General features: G+C 40.5%; 1 protein-coding gene across 1 annotated transcript in view; it reads left to right on the forward strand.

Annotated features, from left to right (window-relative positions):
* The window catches only part of DCC (DCC netrin 1 receptor), a 644,354-nt gene that overhangs the window by 509,927 nt on the left and 114,883 nt on the right, over nt 1-19,544 (forward strand). Inside the window, 3 exon segments of the mRNA XM_039911321.1 lie at nt 6,490-6,585; nt 15,010-15,248; nt 19,179-19,317. Of these exon segments, the coding sequence (XP_039767255.1) occupies nt 6,490-6,585; nt 15,010-15,248; nt 19,179-19,317 (474 nt within the window).

Here is a 19,544-nt window from a genome sequence, read left to right on the forward strand (position 1 = left end):
CATCTGTAAAATGGGGATTAAGACTGTGAGCCCCACGTGGGACAACCTGATTCCCTTGTGTCTACCCCAGGGCTTAGAACAGTGCTCGGCACATAGTAAGCGCTTAACAAATACCAACATTATTATTATTATTATTATCAATCCTGTGATCTCATTTTTCCTTTGGGCTCCAGAACAAGCAGCTTTGCCTAGTGGATAGAGCCTGGGCTTGGGAGTCAGAAGGACGTGGGTTCGAATCCCAGCTCTGCCACTTGTCTGCTGTGTGGCCTCCCACAAGTCACTTCACTTCTCCGTGACTCAGTTGCCAAATCCGTAAAATGGGAATGAAGACTATAAACCCCACATAGGACATGGACTATATCCAACCTGATTATTTTGTATCAACCCCAGTGCTTAGAACAGTGTCTGGAACATAAGTGCTTAGCAATACCATACAAAGAGCATCTCCCCATGGTTCTCCTTTCTGCATTTTAAGGTTGATATGTCTAAAACTAAATCTGTCTTCCCTTCCAAATTCATTCCTCCAGTGAACTTTCCCATTGCAATAGACAGCATCACCTTAATTTCTCTGAGGCTCAGCACCTTGGTATCCTCTTTGACTCTTCACTCTCTTTCAGCTTGTCAACTGCTGAATTCTGCCATATTTTTTTTCTTTGATAGTGGTAACGGTATTTGTTGAAGCACATGTGCAGAGCCCTCTTCTAAGCACTGGGAAAGAATACTAAGGTGGGTCCCTCGTGGGGCTCACAATCTGAGAGTTGAAGTAGGGAGAAGGGATTGGAAACAGACATATTTTTAGGAGTGCTAAAACACTGAAAGACAAAGCAACGGAGTAGACAAACTTAACTCCAAGTTGCGGAGGCAATTGGACTAGTCTTTGAGCACACAGGAGCTTGTCAGCAACAGGGACCCTCAGTGGTGGGACGGAAAATGGTAGACTACAACGTTGCCTGGATCCCTACCTGCCTTTTCACCCAAAAAGCCACCATTCTGGTGCAGACCTCAGTCCCATTTTGGCTACATTCTGCATCAATCTCCACAATGGCCTCCATGCATCCACCCTGTCCCCTTTCCAGTTCAAACTTCACCCTGATGCATCCTGCAAATGTCATCCTGCAAATGTTTCTTTTATCCAAACTTTTAATGGGTACCTTCTCCTCCCTATGTCAAGCAGAATGCCTGACTTTAAGGAATTCCATTAGCATTCACTCACTCTCTCTCTCTCTTCTCCTCCTTCTTCTTAATGCATTCACCCCACTCACACTCTTTATTCCTCCTAAACTGACCTCACTGTGCCTTATTCTGTTTTCTTACATTTGATTTATAATAGTATTATTTAGGTGCTTAAATTACAAGAAAATGAGGACTGACTTCTTGCTCACCAAATCCTCCTATCTCAACTCCCTCCCCCTGAAGTAGAATCCAGGTCTTCTGATTCCCAGGCCCATACTCTACCCACTAGGTTATGCTTACCTACAGTTGACAGTTAAGCAGCAAGGCCCAGTGGCAAGAGCACTGACCTGGGAGTCAGAATCGTGGATTCCAATCCTAGCTCTGCCACCTGTCTGCTGTGTGACCTTGGGCAAGTCACTTAACTTCTTTATGCCTCAGTTACCTGATCTGTAAAATGGGAATTAAGAGTGTGACCCTCATGTGGAGCAGGCACTTGGTCCAACCTGATTACCTTATATATACATAGCTTTTAGAATAATGCTGGGCACAGAGTAAGTGCTTAACAAATACGATTGAATGAATGAAATACCATAATTATTATTATTGTATCCTACATTTCTAAATTAGATTGTCTTTCAGTTCAACATCTTATTTGATTTTTTTCTAGGGGGGGTGGGTTGGGGTTGATCTCTTCAGCCCTCTGAACATTGGACTGTGGTTACACCTTTCTTCAAGATCCAAACCACATTGTTTGTATAATCTCAGCCTGGTGGGTAGGTGTTAGCATAAAGGATTTAGTATTCTTCAGTGGTTGTACTAAAGTATTTAGACTAAGGCAGCAAACAGTGCTGATTGTTTTATGGTATGGTGTCAAGTTCCTCCCAGTGTTTAAGGAAGTTTATGTAATTGATGGGTGGACTCTATTACCTGTGTTTGCTCTTTGAAATCTTTGAGTTGAATTAGTCCTGTTTTGAGGATTTTGGCTTAATCATTACTTGAGATAGTGGCTTTGCATGAGAGTTGACTGTTATCATGTTGCTCTATCTTTCTCTAGCTAAATTGCTATAATTTTGCAGTGCTACTCGTTGCTGTTTTCCCAGGCTGTGGCCTAGCCTATATAATCATTTTATAAAGCTCTTACTGAGAGGATACTTGTTATTGACTGTTTTGTCATGTCAACATTCACAGGTACAGAAGACTTTTGCTCTGCTACTTGCTATTAATAATTAAATCAACCGTGAAAATAATACAACAAATTTCTAGCCACCATAAAATTTTCTTAACCAGCCTCTACCCCCTCCAGTAAATCAAGTGTTAGTATAATAAAAGCAACCCATATTTTTCTTCTCTCTTATTTCCACTCAACAGGTGCCTATGTACCACGTTGGTAAAATGATTAAATGATAATCCAGCCTATTCATTTACCCTTGTTTCTGGGGGGGGGGGAAATACACAATGAGACCACTATGGTATTGGATGGCAAAAGAGAGCTTTCTATCTTTCACCAGTTTGAAGGATTATGACAGTTCGTTGTAGGTGTTTAATTTCAAGATAGTTTACTGTAATCAACCATATTAGTACTGGTCCATTTCATTTAATTAAAGCCCTTCAGATCTAGTGGAAGCCAGTGGGTTGCACAAGGATTTTACAGTCAGGTTTAGTGGCCTCTAGTCAATACATGTGGTGTCCTCAGATCACTAGAAGGGACAGTTATCTGCATTAGAGACCCTGCCTCTGGTCTAATTGCCACAGTTTGACTTGTTGGCAGTTGAAACGGAGAGGGCTACAGCTCTGTGAACTGGAAGACTGAACACCTGATCTTGGCATGCTGGTGGTAGAAAGAGATAGCTACCGCTCCTACATTTGAAGGACCTCATCATCAGTGAATAAAGCAGGAGCAGCAGAAGACGGTAGAAGCAGTGTGGGTTAGTGGAGAGAGCACAACATTGCTCCATTTGAAGTACCTCATGAACTGTGAATAAAGCAAGAGCAGTGGCAGAAGGTAGAAGCAGTGGCTTAGTAGATAGAGCACATTCCTGAGAGTGAGAAGGACCTGGGTTCCAATCCCTGCTCTGCCACATGCCTGCTGTGTGACCTTGGGCAAGTCACTTCACTGTGCCTCAGTTGCCTCAGCTGTAAAATAGGGAGTAAGAGTGTGAGCCCCTTATGGGACAGGGACTGTGTCCAACCTGATTAACTTGTACCTACCCCAGTCTTAAAACAATACTTGACACATAGTAAATGCTTAACAAGTACCATAATTATTAATTATTATTAAAGCCCTACAGCCTCACAGGCTATCAATCTGGTCACTTTGACAAACATTTAATGTACAGATAATTGCTAATTAAAATAGTCATGTCCTTCCAAACATTTCAGCTGAAATTGTGCTGAAGCTTCAGGTCAAGAGCTGGACTGGTCACCTAGTCCATCCTTCTTACCACTGAGCAGGTTTGCCCTTTTTTTTAGAGATATTTAAGAAGCAACATGTCTTAGTGAAAAGAACACAGTACTGGGAGTCAAAGGACTTGGGTTCTATTCCTATCCTTGCCACATCGCTGAGCAAAACACTTTTAACTTTTCTGTACCTCAGTTCCTCATCTGTAAAATGTGGATTTCATAGCTGTTCTCCCTCCTACCTAGACTGTGAGCACTATGTGTTATAGGAACTCTGCCCTATTTGATTTTGTATCTAGCCCAGTGCTTTGCTTCACACATAGAAACTGCTTAATGAATGCTAATATCGTTAGTTTTATCTCTATTATTGTTTTCTATTTTACCCTTATAGGACTGCAGTGAATTAGAGCCTGTCGGTGCCCATCAATATAATTTCATAATAATAATGATAATTGTGGTATTTAAGTGCTTACTATATGCCAGACACTGTACTAAGCACTGGGGTAGATACAAGGTAATTGGGTTGGACACAGTCCCTGTGCCACGTGGGAATCACAGTCTTCGTTCCATTTTGCAGATTAATTAAACTGAGGCACAGAGAAGTGAAGTGAGTTGCCCCTAGTCACACAGCAGACAAGGGGCAGAGATGGAATTAGAACCCAGGTCCTTAGGACTCCCAGGCCTGTGCTCTATCCACTAGAACACACTACTTCCCTTTGTAATTTCTTGCCTTAGGAACATAAACAGTGGCATACTATGTCAGACCAGTAGTCTGTCCAGCTCAGTGTTTAATCTCTGGCCAGGTCACTGATCCTTATAATCAGTATTTTTAAGATGATTTCCTCCTGTTCTGGTCTCAATCAGAGGTAAAGAACAGATGTATTATTAAGTCAACGCTCAAACTAAATAATCCTGTAGAAATATGGGCACAGTGCAGAGTCACAAATTCAAACACAGCAAATGAATGACTTGAAATCAGACCAATCATTCTAAATTACTGGCATGGTACAATTTCCCCCCAAATTATGCATGTTTTCCAAATAATTTTCACCTGACTAATGTAATTACAATAAATTAAAATGGAATGAACGTTGCGGCTCTCTTTTCAGAGAAGGGTGGTGATGGATAACACCCCAGGTATTTGTTGGCCTAGTTTTAAGATCAGACTCTGCTTTTTGAAATACACAGTACTGCCTACAAACACTTGAAAATGTATCCCATTTGGAACAGCCAAAATTACCGTTAAGTGAACTCAAAATAATGGGCTCTGAACATGATGACATTTTAATTCATTTGGTATCCACTGTAACAACAGCAGAGCTGTTTGGTACATTTCATATTAACATAGAGGGGGTAGTTCTTTAGAAATTCAATTTTGACTTTGTATGCAAAGTGTAGGACTCTGAGCATATGCAACAGAATTGTTCTCCAGAGTACTCTGCTCCATTACACCCCCGAAAGAACTGAACTTTGAGCCAAAAGTCTGAGGTTAATTTCCACAATCTCTCATCGCCTGCTTTAGGCTTAAGATTCTCTAGTCCCAGACAGTGCATCCCCTTGATAACTTGTGAGGCAATAATAGCTCAAGAGTGGGGCTATTTCTGGAGGTGGCCGAAACAAGGGACACTCCTCCCCACTAAGGTTCAGAGACCCTAGCTTGATAAATACTTCAAATACTGGACTGACAACTGGACAGTGACTTGTTGAAGGAAGCCTATTAGTGGAAATTCAGAAGGGGAATCACTGAGGGAGAGCACAAATGGACATTTTCTTCCCCTTATGTGCTAGTACAGTGCTCTCCACATAGTAAGCGCTCAGCAATAGATATTTCCTATCTATTAACTGAAATGTTAACTACACCATTACAATAATTCCACTGCTACAGTATAGCTGGAATAGTGAGGGAAGTCTAAAACTGGAGTCTTTGATAACTAATTCACTTAAATGTCCATTTTCCCAATTTATTATTTATACAATATGTGGAAGTACATATCAAATTAGGAATAACAGAATTTTTCAGAAACATAAGTGTTGATGGGCCTTTCTAAGATTAAATACTATCATGAGTTCTATGGTCTGTGTATTTATTGTCACAAAGAGTTTACAAAATGATCCAAATGGCTCAGTACACAAATAACGAACAGTACTATGCACAGAGTAGTAACTGGGACTCAGGCAAAAACTCTAATATTCTGAAATCCGGAAGGGATGGTTAAAGCCTTTGAAAAGCAAATAGAACTAACCACAGAATCTAACAATGCAGAATATACGGCAACTTTGATCTGGTGATTTATTTAGCAAGACATGTGTTGGGTAATGGTTGTTCTACGGACAAATCGAATAACCTTGAAGCAACTGCTATGTTACTATCTCCATTCTACCAGTTGAAAATGTCCTGTTCTGCAGGATAAACGGAAAGCTTGACTCTGTCCAAAACAGGCTGGTGCAGAAGGGGTGAAAACACACACACACACTCACTCACTCACTCATCTAGACTTATTTTAAGGATTTTAACTAGGTCATATTGTTTTCCATCTTTCCCACTCCCCTCCCCATTTAGCATGTGATCTTTTGGGCTATTTTGTTGCATTTTAATTTGAGGTCATATTTAAGGTTCACTGAACTGTACCGAAAGTGTATTATGCCCATTGGTGAGAGAACAGAAGTTTTTTTTTTAAAAAAAAATTCTATAGTTATCATTTTTAGCATTGATATTTTAAGCATCTATTATTATCTGGTGTCAGAGGTTTGTGGAGGCTTGGGAGAACTGAACATCAGAGCAGAGAATCCAGCCACTTGTAAAGACATTTAAACTGTTTTCCAACGTAATTCACTTCACACTTTGCATTTACTTTCTAGTAAATGCTGACCAAGAGTATTTCCCAGGACTAACTTATATGACCTTATTTTTTTCTGCAGAGCCAAGTTCCCATTATGTGATCTCCCTGAAAGCCTTTAACAATGCGGGAGAGGGAGTTCCTCTCTATGAAAGTGCCACCACCAGATCTCTAACGGGTAAGTTGTTTTGTTTTTAAATGTGCTTGGGACAATTTAGTGGATTTAGGCTTATGACAGCCGACGTAATCTGAAACCATCATGAAATATTAATCAGTATTGTTTGAAGAGCACTGTCCCATGCTGATTCAATCACTTTTCCTATCCTGCCTTGACTACTGCATCTGCCTCCTCACTGACCGCTCAGCCTCCTGATTCTCTTCCCACTGCAATTCTTACTTCACTCCGCTACATGGATCACTGATCAACAAAAAGTTCAGTTCATGTTTCCTCACTCCTCAAGAACCTCCAGTGGCTGTCCATTCACCTCTGCATCAAACAGAAAGTGTTTTCCATAAAAGAGTGGAATGAATCCTTTATCAGTCCTAAAGCAACTTGATTTGCCAGAGGTTCTTTTGGATCAAGGGTCATGCCAGGGCATTTGCAAACTGAGTGCTTTACCACTGAGTGCTGTGAAGAACTCAGCTTGCCCCATCCTATCTCACCTCACTAATCTCAGCCTGCACACACTTCACTCCTCTAGCACCTGTTTACTCACTGTTCCCCAAGATCATCTATCTCACTTTCAAGCACTTTCCCATGTCCTCCCCCTAGCCTGGATCTCCTTTCCCGTCCATATAGCTCAGACCACCACTCACCCCCCTTTAAAGCATTTTTAAGGTCACATCTTCTCCAAGAGGCCTTCCCCAAGTAAACCCTCTTTTCCCCGCCTCACTCTCCCTACTTCTTCATCTGTGCACTTCAATCTGTGACCTTTGGATATTTGATATTCACCCCAACCCCAACAGCACTAAAGAATATAAAGTCCTATCTTTACATTATATATCATAAATTACTTATTCATTAATATTACTTTCTAACTCCCCCTCTAGACTGTAAACTCGTTATGGGCTGGTAACATGTCTACTCTAGTTCTGTTGTATTGGACTCTCCTAAGAGTTTAGTCCAGTGCTCTGCACAGAGTAAGCACTCAATAAATATGATTGATTGATACTAAGAAATTTGTAGACAGTAGAAAGAAGGACTGAATAGAGTATGTAAAGAAAGATCTGTACAAAAGTACAATAGAAGGTAGAGGGTGCAAAACTGCTGAGATAATAGTAATTGTGATAGAATCTGTAAAGTGCTTACTATATGCCAAGCACTGTTTTAAGCACTGGGGTAGATACAAAGTAATCAGGTTGTCCCACATGGGGCTCACAGTCTTAATCCCCATTTTACATATGTGGTAACTGAAGCACAGATAAATTAAGTGACTGGCCCAAGGTCACACAGCAGACAAGTGGTGGAGCCGGGAATAGACCCATGTCCTCTTACTACCAAGCCAGTACTATTGGCATTAGGCCACGCTAGTTGGGAGGATATGAACTGGGTAGAAGGTGGGATTATACAAGGGTTTTGGAGATGGGGAGAGCCGAGTTGGAGGGGATTTGAAGGAAACGTTTGCTCCAGGGAAAAGAGTGTAGAGCCAGTGGTCAGTGGCATGGGATTAGAGAACAAGGCACAGTGAAAAGATTTCTGTAGAGGGAAACAGAAAGTCTAAACTGAAATCTAGTAGAAGAGAGTGAATAGGTAAGGGGAAAAAGGAACTGGTGGAGAGTTTTATAACAAGTGATTGAGAATAGGGTATGCACCTATTATATTTATTAAATTATATTTACTAAATGAGGTACATTTTTATTCATCTAATTTTATTTCAGTTTAACCAGTTATCATAAACTCAACTTGAGTTACTTAAACACAACCAATTCAATGATACAGGCTGATTAGCCAGTTTGTGAATATGACCTCTTGTTTCTCTCTTTTCTTCTTTCTCTTGATCTCTTTTCATTGCAATGAATCTAAACCCTAAAGGAGCGGTCATTAGTTCAACCATTCTCCCCACAACCTTCTGGGGTGGTGGGTTTGGGGACTGGTGCTAGGCAGTTCAAATACAAATAAGAATATGTCCAGATGCTCGTTTCAGTTTGGAGAGGCCCTGGTATGAGCCTTGATCCAAAAGAACCCCTGACAGCTGCTATAGGATTGATAAAGGACTCAGCCCACTCAAGAGCTGGATCCAGGATAGCCCTGGAAGTTATAAATATATCAATCAATCAGTAGCATGTATTGAGTGCTTGCAGTGTGAAGAGCACTGTACTGAGCATTTGGGAGAGTGCGATAGACATCTTCCCTGCCGAGAAAGTCCTTACAGTGAAGAAATGTACAATGCTTTCACCCAGCTGTCACCCACTTTAGCGTGGACCTGCACCTTTGGCTCAACTAAAGACCTACTGGAATCACCTCAAGCCCACAGTGGATCTTCTGGGCTCCTACCACACCAGATTAGAAAATCCATTTTTACCGTACATACCTAGTATCCAACAGAGGGAAAATGGAATGAAAGGCCTTGGCTTTCTTCCAGCTTTGATCAACGATGCCTGGTGTTGACCCTCACTTCCAGAATGAAGTGGACAGCTCTAAGGAAAAGAGGGAAAGCTCAACTGGTTTACACTGTCAGAGCAGTTGGTTATCAGAAACTTACGAATCAGGACTTTCTCACCAATGGACATCCATTCTGCAACAGGACTTCCAGGGGAAAAATATGTCCAAGTAAAATTGCAGTTGCAATAAAATACAGCCTAGTAAAACTGCAGTGTCAACAAAATACGGCCTAGTGAAACTGCAGCATCGACAATGTATGGCCTGCTAAAACTACATTGTTAGCTGGGACTGGGGAAAGGCCTAGAAATTAGGGATCTGGGAAAAGGCTATTTTCATCTACCTCTCATTACCCCTTGGCCAGCTCCCCTGGTCAGTTTTCCCTGTCTGGTTCTATTGCTTCAGTGCCTGTCTTCACTGGCTCTCCCTCTGATGTATTGGAAACCTGAAGTTAGCCAGTCAATAGTGCTACTTGCTATCACCTCTAAATACATGGTTGGTAGAAAAGAAAATTGAAACTGGAAGCTAAAACAGGTTTAAGGGCTTAAATCATCAGTACTCTGGCCCCCCATTAACTGTGTTAATTGAGAGAAGACTATAGGTTTTCCATTTCTGTCCCACAGATTTTCTTCCCATAAATAATTTTATTTCCAGCTCTAGTAATAGATCCTTATAGTTGGGTTAATGGATCAGTCTCACAGATATTTGGATATCGGGAGATATATTAAGATGTTATCCAGTAACTTAATTCTATCTCTACTCTGTACAGAGTTAGGCTTTGCAATATTAGTTAGAAGTGAATTAATGGAATAAATAACCTCAGAGATGAAATAAATGCAACTGAGACTCAGCTAAGTAGAAGGTAAGTTAGATCGGTAAAGGGGGGATGAAGCCTTCTCATTGCTCACTGCAGTAAGTCCATACAGAGGCGAATGGGAATAATGTTTGGAGTCTTGACAATAATGGAACCAATACGTCTGATTTGCCTTATTTTCCCCTCTGAAACTTGCCACATCACAGTGAGATCAATTATACTGATCAGCAATGCTCATGATGAGACATATGAATAGACCTTCCCTTTCCAAGACTAGCCCTGCTCAAGTCATGAGATGAAATATAAGTTCTGCAAGAGTCTCAGGGAGAAAGGAGGATGGAGCAGGCAAAAAAAGTAAAGGCAGTCAAGATAATCAGGAAAACAAGCAGTCTCTTCCTCACTTGGAAAATGAGGCATGATTTGGTCATATATCCTTGAATATACCCTGCAGTATTAAGAACTTTGGATGATAGTGAATGTGGTTGACAACAAAATGGAAAGACATCAGTCTGAAGGGAAGGAATAACAAAGAATCACCAAGTAAAACATGCACGAAACTCCACATGGAAAGGAAAGCAAACTTTGACGCAATACCTTTGTGAAGTATTCCCACACGAAATCTTGGAAAATGGCCAAGCCAGCATAAAACCAGGGACATCCCTAGGAAGGAAATCATCTACAGAAGTCTTGTAGCAGGGGGTTTAGCACTGCAGTGCTTTCAGGGTAAGGTTTGTTATTTGATCAATGGTCCAGTGAGCCTTTTAAAATAGATATTGGTCCTTTGAAATCTCACTAGATTAATTTGGTTTAGAATTTTGCCTTTTTTAAGATGTTTTAGTCCCAGATATTTCAATATTGGTTTATCCAGTGGGTTTTCTGAAAGGTGATTTTGAGGGAGGCTGTTACACTCCTTTATCAGTGGAGCTGATTGACAGCTTCTGTTTTTTGTGGAGGTGGATGAGCAACTCTTGAGGAGTGGAGAAACATGAACTGAACAGTTTTGGAGAAAAATGATCCAGGCAGAAGAGTGATATATGGACTGGAGTGGAGAAAGACAGGAGGCAGCACTCTGCCACTTGTCTTCTGGATTACCTTGGGCAAATCCTGGAGAAAGACAGGAGGCAGGGAGGTCAGCAAAGAGGCTGATGGGCTTTGTGTTATCCTATAGAATACCTTCCTGAAGCTGGGTTAGTTCCTCTTTTAAACAGAGTAGTCTATGGCTAGGTACTCCCCTTTTCTTCATCTTTATGGTCCATATTCCTTTGGATGGAGCTCCAGAATCCACAACCCAATTCAGTCAAAGAAGAACTTTTAGGAAACTGTTCAGCCAGTAGAGAAGGCCATTTAAACTTATTATGAGCTTCTGATCCAAGAGGCTTTGCAGGAAAAAGCAAATCAAGAAGTTGCAGCTCTTTGGTAATTGTCCAAGAAATAGCTTAAAGGCACAGGATATGCTTAAAGGAAGAAATTTTCTAAATAACAGACATCTACACTTAAACATCAACAAATTCACTATTTGGAAATATGTAGAAGCATTCAGTAGTCAATTTTCAGAAGCCAAATGATCTAGTCATTGAAAACACAAGATTCCAAAGACAAAAAATAGTGTGCTTCAGACTTGAAATGTTCTTCATTCATCAGTTCAAATCACCTATTTTGGAGACCCCAACATCTTCATTCATTCATTCATTTAATCATATTTTCTGCTTACTGTGTGTGAGGCACTGTACAAAGTGCTTGGGAAAGTATAATAGAACGGTAAACTGTCACATTCCCTGCCCACAACGAGCTGACAGTCTCTTCACAAACTGACATGTGGGTTTCAAAATATGCTGAATGAAAGCAAAAGTATATATTTGTCAATTTTTACTGGACTAAAATTCAATGTGAGTTAGGTGCCTGTCAATAAAGGATCTGGAAATTTTCATTATTTTTGCTGCCCCCAGTAAACTATGCTCAAAAAATGAGTTCAAATTGGAGCAAGCGAAGAGATCTTCTCTTCTTTATTTGGGCAAAAGAAGTTGAATCCCATATTTGACAAATATTTTTCCCCAAGTTTCTAAGATCCTCACAGACACAATAGGATCTTCAGTTTTCCCATTATCACATCCCAGATCCACTTTGTTTTAAAGGAGCCATAGGGAATAGGGAAGAAAATTTTAAAACAGGGCTCTGTCGTTAGATTTTAAACACATATTTTTCTCTGTTTTCTCTTTTTGTTCCTTCTTCCAAAGACCACAGCCTGGTGAGATACTAAATAATTTATTGAAAAATTATGATGAAATGCCATGGACATACTAAGGCAATCATCTCATAGCAGCAAGAGTCTGCTCTCACTACAGTCGTGATGATATTTGTTGAATAACTTGGGTTTTTAAGTGTGCACTCACAGAAACTAATATTTAAGATGCCCTAAAAACCCTTGAGTCCTGAACTAGTATAGCTTTTTTTAGATCATCAAGCAGTCAAAAAAGCTACTCACAAAGTGGCAATATAAAGCCTCGGGTATTGTCCAATTCAATTTTAAAAGAACAGTAAGTGCAGTATTTCCTTACATATAAATAAGATTTTCTTCATCCAACTTATCCACATCAGAAAAGTGTGACAAGATTACTTGAAATCAGTAAGAAAGAACCTAACAAACTTGGTAAATGTTTCAGAACAGAAAGTAGTTGTATCAAGGCAGTCTGCAGAAGGACAGACATCATTCCAGGATTTCACTGTGACTTTGAAGCATGGCCTAGATTGGCACAGTTTAGGAAAAGCAAACACCAATGATATCGTGTTTGTTAATGTGTTTGTGAGCAACAGTTATCTCAAACTGTGTGGTCTAGCTGGCGGCAAAGCTTAACACAATATGGATCCTTCCACACTCCCATCACTGGCCTCAAATAGTTTTATCATCAAAAGGCAGCATGATAGGTTGTCATGATCTTACGTTCCATAAGAGAAACACCCACGCTGCCCTATCAAAATGTTCATATGGCAGCAGACTGATATTTGAGTTGGCAAAGTCATGGAACAGCTATCAGAAAACCATAAACCACCTCCACTGACACTCGATGTGCAAGTTTTGGCAATGGATACCAAACATTGTGACCCTGTCATCAGAGTGGATCAGGCCTTTGACTCACTGGTATATTCTGGCAGCCCAGATCTTGAGACCGTGGGGACGGCATTCAGAGAAGCCATATGCAGAGAGGCAGCAGATGTTCTTAGCTTTGCCAAGAGAAAAGATCAAGATGGGTTTAATAAACATGACTGTGAAGTCAAGCAGCTGCTTGAAGACCACTCACAGTGAAAACTGAACACAGATCAGCAACAGTCTATTGACTGAGAAAAAACTGGATTACCAGAATTGCAAGTAGCTGCCTAAGTCACATTTAGGAATCGCTGGGCGATAAAAGCTGAAGGGCTGCAAGCAAAAGCAGTATGGCTTAATGGCTAGAGCACAGGCCTGGGAGTCATGAAAACTTGGGTTCTAATCCTAGCTTTGCCACAGGTCTGCTGTGTGACCTTGGTCAAGTCACTTAACTTCTATGGGCCTCAGTTACCCCATACTTAAAATGGGGATTTGTGAGCCCCTTATAGGACAGGAACTGTGTCCAACCTGATGGACTTGTACCTACCCCAGCATTTAGAACAGTGCTTGGCACATAGTAAGCCCTTAACAAGTACCATAATAATCGTTATCATTAGCATCTTAGAGTAAGGATAGGGAGAAATATAGGATAGGGAGAAATATTTCAAAGAGTTCCAGGTAGCCTATGGACCGAAATACAGTAGCTCTAATGCCACCCTAAATGCTGACAAGCCACAGCTATTGACCAGTCGCACTGCAGTCCTAACTAGTAAGTCATCAGAGTTCTTGAGTGTATATTAACCATCCTGATTATTGCTAGAAGTTCTCTTCCTGCAACAAACCACTTACATTACCACTTGAGAAGCAGCAGGGCTTAGTGGCAAGAGCCCGGACTTCGGAGTTAGAGGACCTGGGTTCTAATCCCAACTCTGTCACTTGTCTTCTGGATTACCTTGGGCAAGCTGTTTCACTTCTCTGTGCCTCAATTTCCTTTTCTGTCAAAGGGGGTTGAAGACTGTGAGCCCCATGTGGGACAACCCGATTACCTTGTATCTGCCTCAGCACTTAGTACTTGACACATAGTAAGCACTTGTCAAATACTAAAATTATGATTATTATTACTACTGAGGGCTGTAAATCAAAGTTCAAATGATAAAACTGCTGGTTCCCAGGGCATTGCTGTAGAGATGTACAAATAGGTTGGAAGAAGTGCCACAGGTTTCAAAGATGTACACAATGTCCATTTATGTAAGTGGAAGGTCAGCTGTGCCTCATCTCACAATGTTCATGGGGTAGCTCTCCTAGCCACTCCTGGGAAGGTTTCAGCAAAGGAATGAGTTATCAAAATGGCCAGCTAATGGAAAAAATACTCCCTGAAAGCCAACGTGACTTTAATCTCACTGCAGCACCACTGACATGATTTTCCCACTAGACAGTTGTAGGAGAAATGTAGAGACCTGTACATGTTACTCAGTAAATAGTGGTGGTCTGTGAGTCATTGTTTCCCAGTTTGGCTGTATGGAAGAGGTTTAACCTCTTAAAGTCATTCCACGATAGTGATGGAGTTTGGGATTAAGGCTGATTTTCAACACCATCGTTATCACAAATGCGTTCCCACACCAACACTTCTCACTATAACATTCCCGGTCTTGATAGCTGATGCTTTCCCTGGCACCAGACATAGGGTCTGCATACAGCATCGCCTAGATGTTGAACTGTTGAATTTCTGAAAAAGTTGCTGATTTCCTTAATAATTTATTCTGTTTTAGTTCTCAAAGTAGTGTAAAGCATTTTAAATAACCATGAATTTTAATTTCACACTGAGCTATGACAACAAACCTTAGAAATGAAACTTAAATATTGACTTGAGCAAGGTGTACCATTAGGTTTTAGTCTGTTACTGTGTAACAGGAATATGGTTTATGATGTGATATTCTGTAGAAGTAATGGCCCTTTTTCTGTTCTTCCCATGTTCCCTTTCATCATTATTGCCATGCATTTAACCCATTGTGATGTGTTATCACTGGTATTTATGTTTCAATTATGTTTTTATTTACTTATTTGTTTATCTCATTTGGGTGTGCTCATTTGGTGGGTATTAACCCAGATCCCATTGATCCATTAGAAGTTGATTTTTATCCTTTGCTTGATGATTTCCCTACCTCAGTCCCAGATATCTCCACCCCCATGCTCCCACCAGTAGGTGTCCAAGCTGTCGCTCTTACCCACGATGCCGTGAGGGTCAACTGGGCAGACAACTCTGTCCCTAAGAATCAGAAGACAACTGAGGTTCGGTTTTACACCGTACGATGGAGGACCAGCTACTCTGCAAATGCTAAGTACAAGGTGATGTTCTACTTGGTACCGCAGCACTTTATAGAATTGTTCTCTTCTAAAATAGATTAGTCGAATGTGCTTTTTTGTCTCCGTTGTACCTAGTGATTTAATTTTATAAACAGCTATTGTTTATCATATTTAAATATAGAAACTTGAACAATTTCGAGGGGAAGAGCAATTCTGCATAGCAAGGATAATAAATATCAAGGTTCTCAAAGGAAAGATTCAAATGAAATGCCCCTGAACACCATGTTCTGGTTTTAAAGGGATGTTTTGGATTAGTCACCCTAAAGTGCTGAGATTAGAAAACCTCCATAGTGACACATAGCAAAGCTATTATTTGCTCCTCTGCATCCCATTTCTTTCTTTTTTGCAGAACCAAGGTTGTCATCAAAGCAGAGACCAAAATTGGACCTCACTGGTAGAGATAATGTACTGTATACAGTTTCCTCAAAGGAGCCCACATCCCAGGCATTATCTTCTTTATCTCCTTAAGAATTCTCTCCTTGGATAGTCATTCTCTGAAAAATTCAAATTTGAAAAGGAAATTTAATTGTGTACTATCTGCACAACACTATGGCAAATAGAAATGCCAGAGAACCCTGTGCATGCTGAACACATCAATCTTGGGGGTGATGCTTTCTTCCTGTGATAATCCCTGATTTGGGCTATGGGCATCACAGCCTGATCCTGAATCATTTATCCCAGCATTCAACATCCTTGCATTTGTCTTGCATTTGTTAGCTGCCAGTTAGACTCAGAAGCTTTGACTTGTTCAGAGTATGGGCAGAAACCCCAGCCAAGATCCATTTGAGAGCTCTCTGAAGGCCGCAGTAATCACAGTCTAACCCGATTTACCAACTAGGTAATGTCAGAGTCTAGATTTAATAGTACAGCCTGGAAAAGCTGGTTATGAGATGATATTTGAAACTGCTGGGTACCAAGCTTGACTGCCTGTCTACCAAAAATGAACCTAGTGCTGTAGCAACATGGCTAAACAAATGTCTTTGCTTGGGGAAGTGGCTGGAGCAGAGAATGGGTTTACTGACTCCTTTGCATTATACTCTCTCAAGTGCTTACTTAGTACAGTGCTCTGCACCCAGTAAGCACTCAGTAAATACCACTGATTGATTGAAAAAGGGCTCATAATATAATTAACCCCAAATTCAGTCACCCATTTTCCTTTTTATCCCAGGTATAGCTTGCCCAGGGTGAAGTAGAATACCACATGACACTCTTTATGGTGTGTTCCAAACTGGGAGGTGGTCCCAAACTCACAGCACAAAGATCTAAAAACTGATCTTCCTCTCCAATATCACCTTGAGGAGAACTTGACCCCAACCCCAGATGGGTGGGAGATTCCCACTATTTCCATATGAGTCAGTTTCCTCTCAGAATAGCCAGGTAGTTTCTATGGGGGTTCAGGGCTCTGTTTCAGCTTCCTTCCCTACAATTCCCCTGTCAGATCTGTTGAAGAAGGACTTTTAAAGTACACTGCTGCATCTGTGACCATGGTAACACTTCCCATGCTGTGTTCCCATGATTCCCATCTAATTCCCATGATTAGCTGTGGACCATAGGTGTATGTTAAAGAATGGATCAGCCCCATCTTGGACAGCGACTGCATCTGACTTGATTATCTTGAATCTAACCCCGGAAATAGAACAGTGCTTCACACATAGCAAGTGCTTGACAAATACCATTGGGGGGGGGCAAGAAAAAGGATTGTTTAACAGGATGGCCTACTGGAAGGAGCATGGCCCTGCAAGTCAGAGTACTTGGGTTCTAATCTCAGCTCTGGCATTTGCCCGCTGTTTGACCTTGAGAAAGGCACTTAATTCCTCTCTGCCTCAGTTTCCTCATCTGTAAATTGGGGATTCAGTGCCCATTCTCCCTCCTACTTAGACCATGAGCTCCATGTGGGATAGGGACTGTGTATGACCTGATTAACTTGTATATCTACCTCAGTGCATAGAACAGTACTAGACATATAGTAAGCACTTTACAAAAATATAATAATTTCTAATCAGTATATTTTGAATGTGTTTACAAAGATCAACATAAAGGGAATCAATTCACGTCACAAGGAAATTTTCATATGGGAAGACTTTCTCAGTTTCCAAATGGAACATATCCCTATATCCCTTACTTCCTTCTCTTTAGGCTCAATCCTTATAAAGTTCAGCCTTCCTGTCAGCATTCTGCCTTCTTCACCTCCTGGAATAAGATCTAGAGGAACCAAATCCGCACCTTTCTGGAGGTGCAATTGTGGGAGCTCAGTAAGCAGGACCCCAAGGAGTTAGAAATAACCCTGTAGACTGTAATCTCATCGTGGGCAAGGTCTGTGTCTGTTATTGTATTGTACTTTCCAAGGTGCTTAGTACAGTGCTCTGCACACAGTAAGCACTCAATAAATACGATCAACTGACTAATATCAGCTGCTGCCTCATGTGAATAGATTTGCTTTCATTCCCTATTAAACCTAAACTTGCTCCCAAATATTTAGACCATATTTGTGACTATGTTTTAGGGTGGTCTTTGACCTGAATAACAATTTGGTTTTTTTTTTAATTAGGAAATATTAAACAAGTTGGGACTGCAGGGTTTTCTTGGGATAGTTTACTTTGGGAAGTTATTTGTTTGCCTCTGCTTTCCCAGGAGTAAAATGGATGTCTTCCCTCACTGGAGGGTGGTGAGGAATAAATCATAACAGAATAAAAGCAATATGAAATGCTTAGGATTTGAGGAGATGGTTGCTATATAAATGCTAAATACAAGAGGACTAGAATTTACTTGATAGTCTGCTCTCAGTAAGGTAAATTGCACTGGTACCAACTAGAAAAGCAAAATAAATATTTAACCCTGCAAGAAGTGCAAGACCTAAATATCACTATAAATCTGTATTTATAAGAAACATAAAAAACCTCAAGGTCTTCTGTTCTTAAGGGTAATATGTTTCAACCTGGGGGATAGTGTGGTTTCTTAAGAGCCATTCTGATCTTTTGGCTAAGGAATAAAACAACTTTAACCTTCCACTAAAGTTTTTTTTAACCTATTATTCAAAGCCATGAAGCATCTAGGGAGCCAGTATATTTGAATAATTCTGACAAAGCAATGCAAACCAATATAATCCTTTGACTCATTGCAGTTGGTTATTACTCTTCCACTCAATTGTTCAAGTGACTATACTTAAATTTTTATGTTTACCATTTATTGCTTTATAAATTTAGGTTTCATTTGCTCAAATAAGACAAACCCTTGCTTTTAAGTATATAAATCATTGATGGATAAGTTATATACCATGTCTTTTTTATAGTAATAATATGAATTCCAAGACCTCTAAAATATCACTACCCTAAAGCTGTTTTTAATCATAGAAAAGAAGTAGCATAATGGTGTTTTAATTTAGTGACTGGCTGAAGAGTAATAAGGACCATGTATTAATGAACAACATGATTTTAAAGTCCTCAGGCTGCTGCAAAAACAATGTTGAATACAGTTCTTTTTTTTTAGACTGAAATGCAGTCCAATACAACTGCCCAATCCTGCTGTCAGTTCAGTGTAAATATCCCCTAAAGCAAGGAAACGTATGCCTAATTAATGATAGAGTGGCCTTTTATAGTACTGGATATGGTTCAGGGGTCAGTTAGGAACAGCATAATCTCACACTGGGAAAGGTTGACGCTAATTTGTCCTTCAGCACAACACTTTTCTAAAATTCAGAATGTTTCTGTTTACAGTTTACCGAAGTGCAAGTTAATAATGTTCTCTACTTTGCCAAAAGAAATCAGCCTTTGTGTTCTGTTCTGGCAAGTGTTTTCACTGCCAGGCAGATAGTAGTTTTTATAGTTGGCTTCTTCGAGATCCTTTTTTCGCTGTCTTGATTTACCATGTTTATAGAGGCCATTGTTTGTATTCTCTTCACTTTCTCTGTTACAGTCTGCAGATACGACGTCTCTGAGTCACACAGCAACGGGCCTTAAACCTAACACAATGTATGAGTTCTCAGTCATGGTGACCAAGGGGCGGAGGTCCAGCACATGGAGCATGACCGCACACGCCACCACATATGAAGCAGGTATGTCAAGCTTAGACCACTTGTGAGTTTTCCGACCCTGGAATTTAGAGCTATGTTTCATTATAATAATGATAATAATAATAATTGTACTTGATAAGGGTTTATTATGTGCCGAGCACTGTTCTAAACTCTGCAGTAGATAAAAGTACCCACTCAAGTACTCGACTACAGAAGGGAGAGTCAAGCAGAGGTATATCCATTCCATTCCAAGCTTGGGTAGTGGCTAG

The sequence above is a fragment of the Ornithorhynchus anatinus genome, chromosome 3, assembly GCF_004115215.2.
Source record: "Ornithorhynchus anatinus isolate Pmale09 chromosome 3, mOrnAna1.pri.v4, whole genome shotgun sequence".
NCBI lineage: Eukaryota > Metazoa > Chordata > Mammalia > Monotremata > Ornithorhynchidae > Ornithorhynchus > Ornithorhynchus anatinus.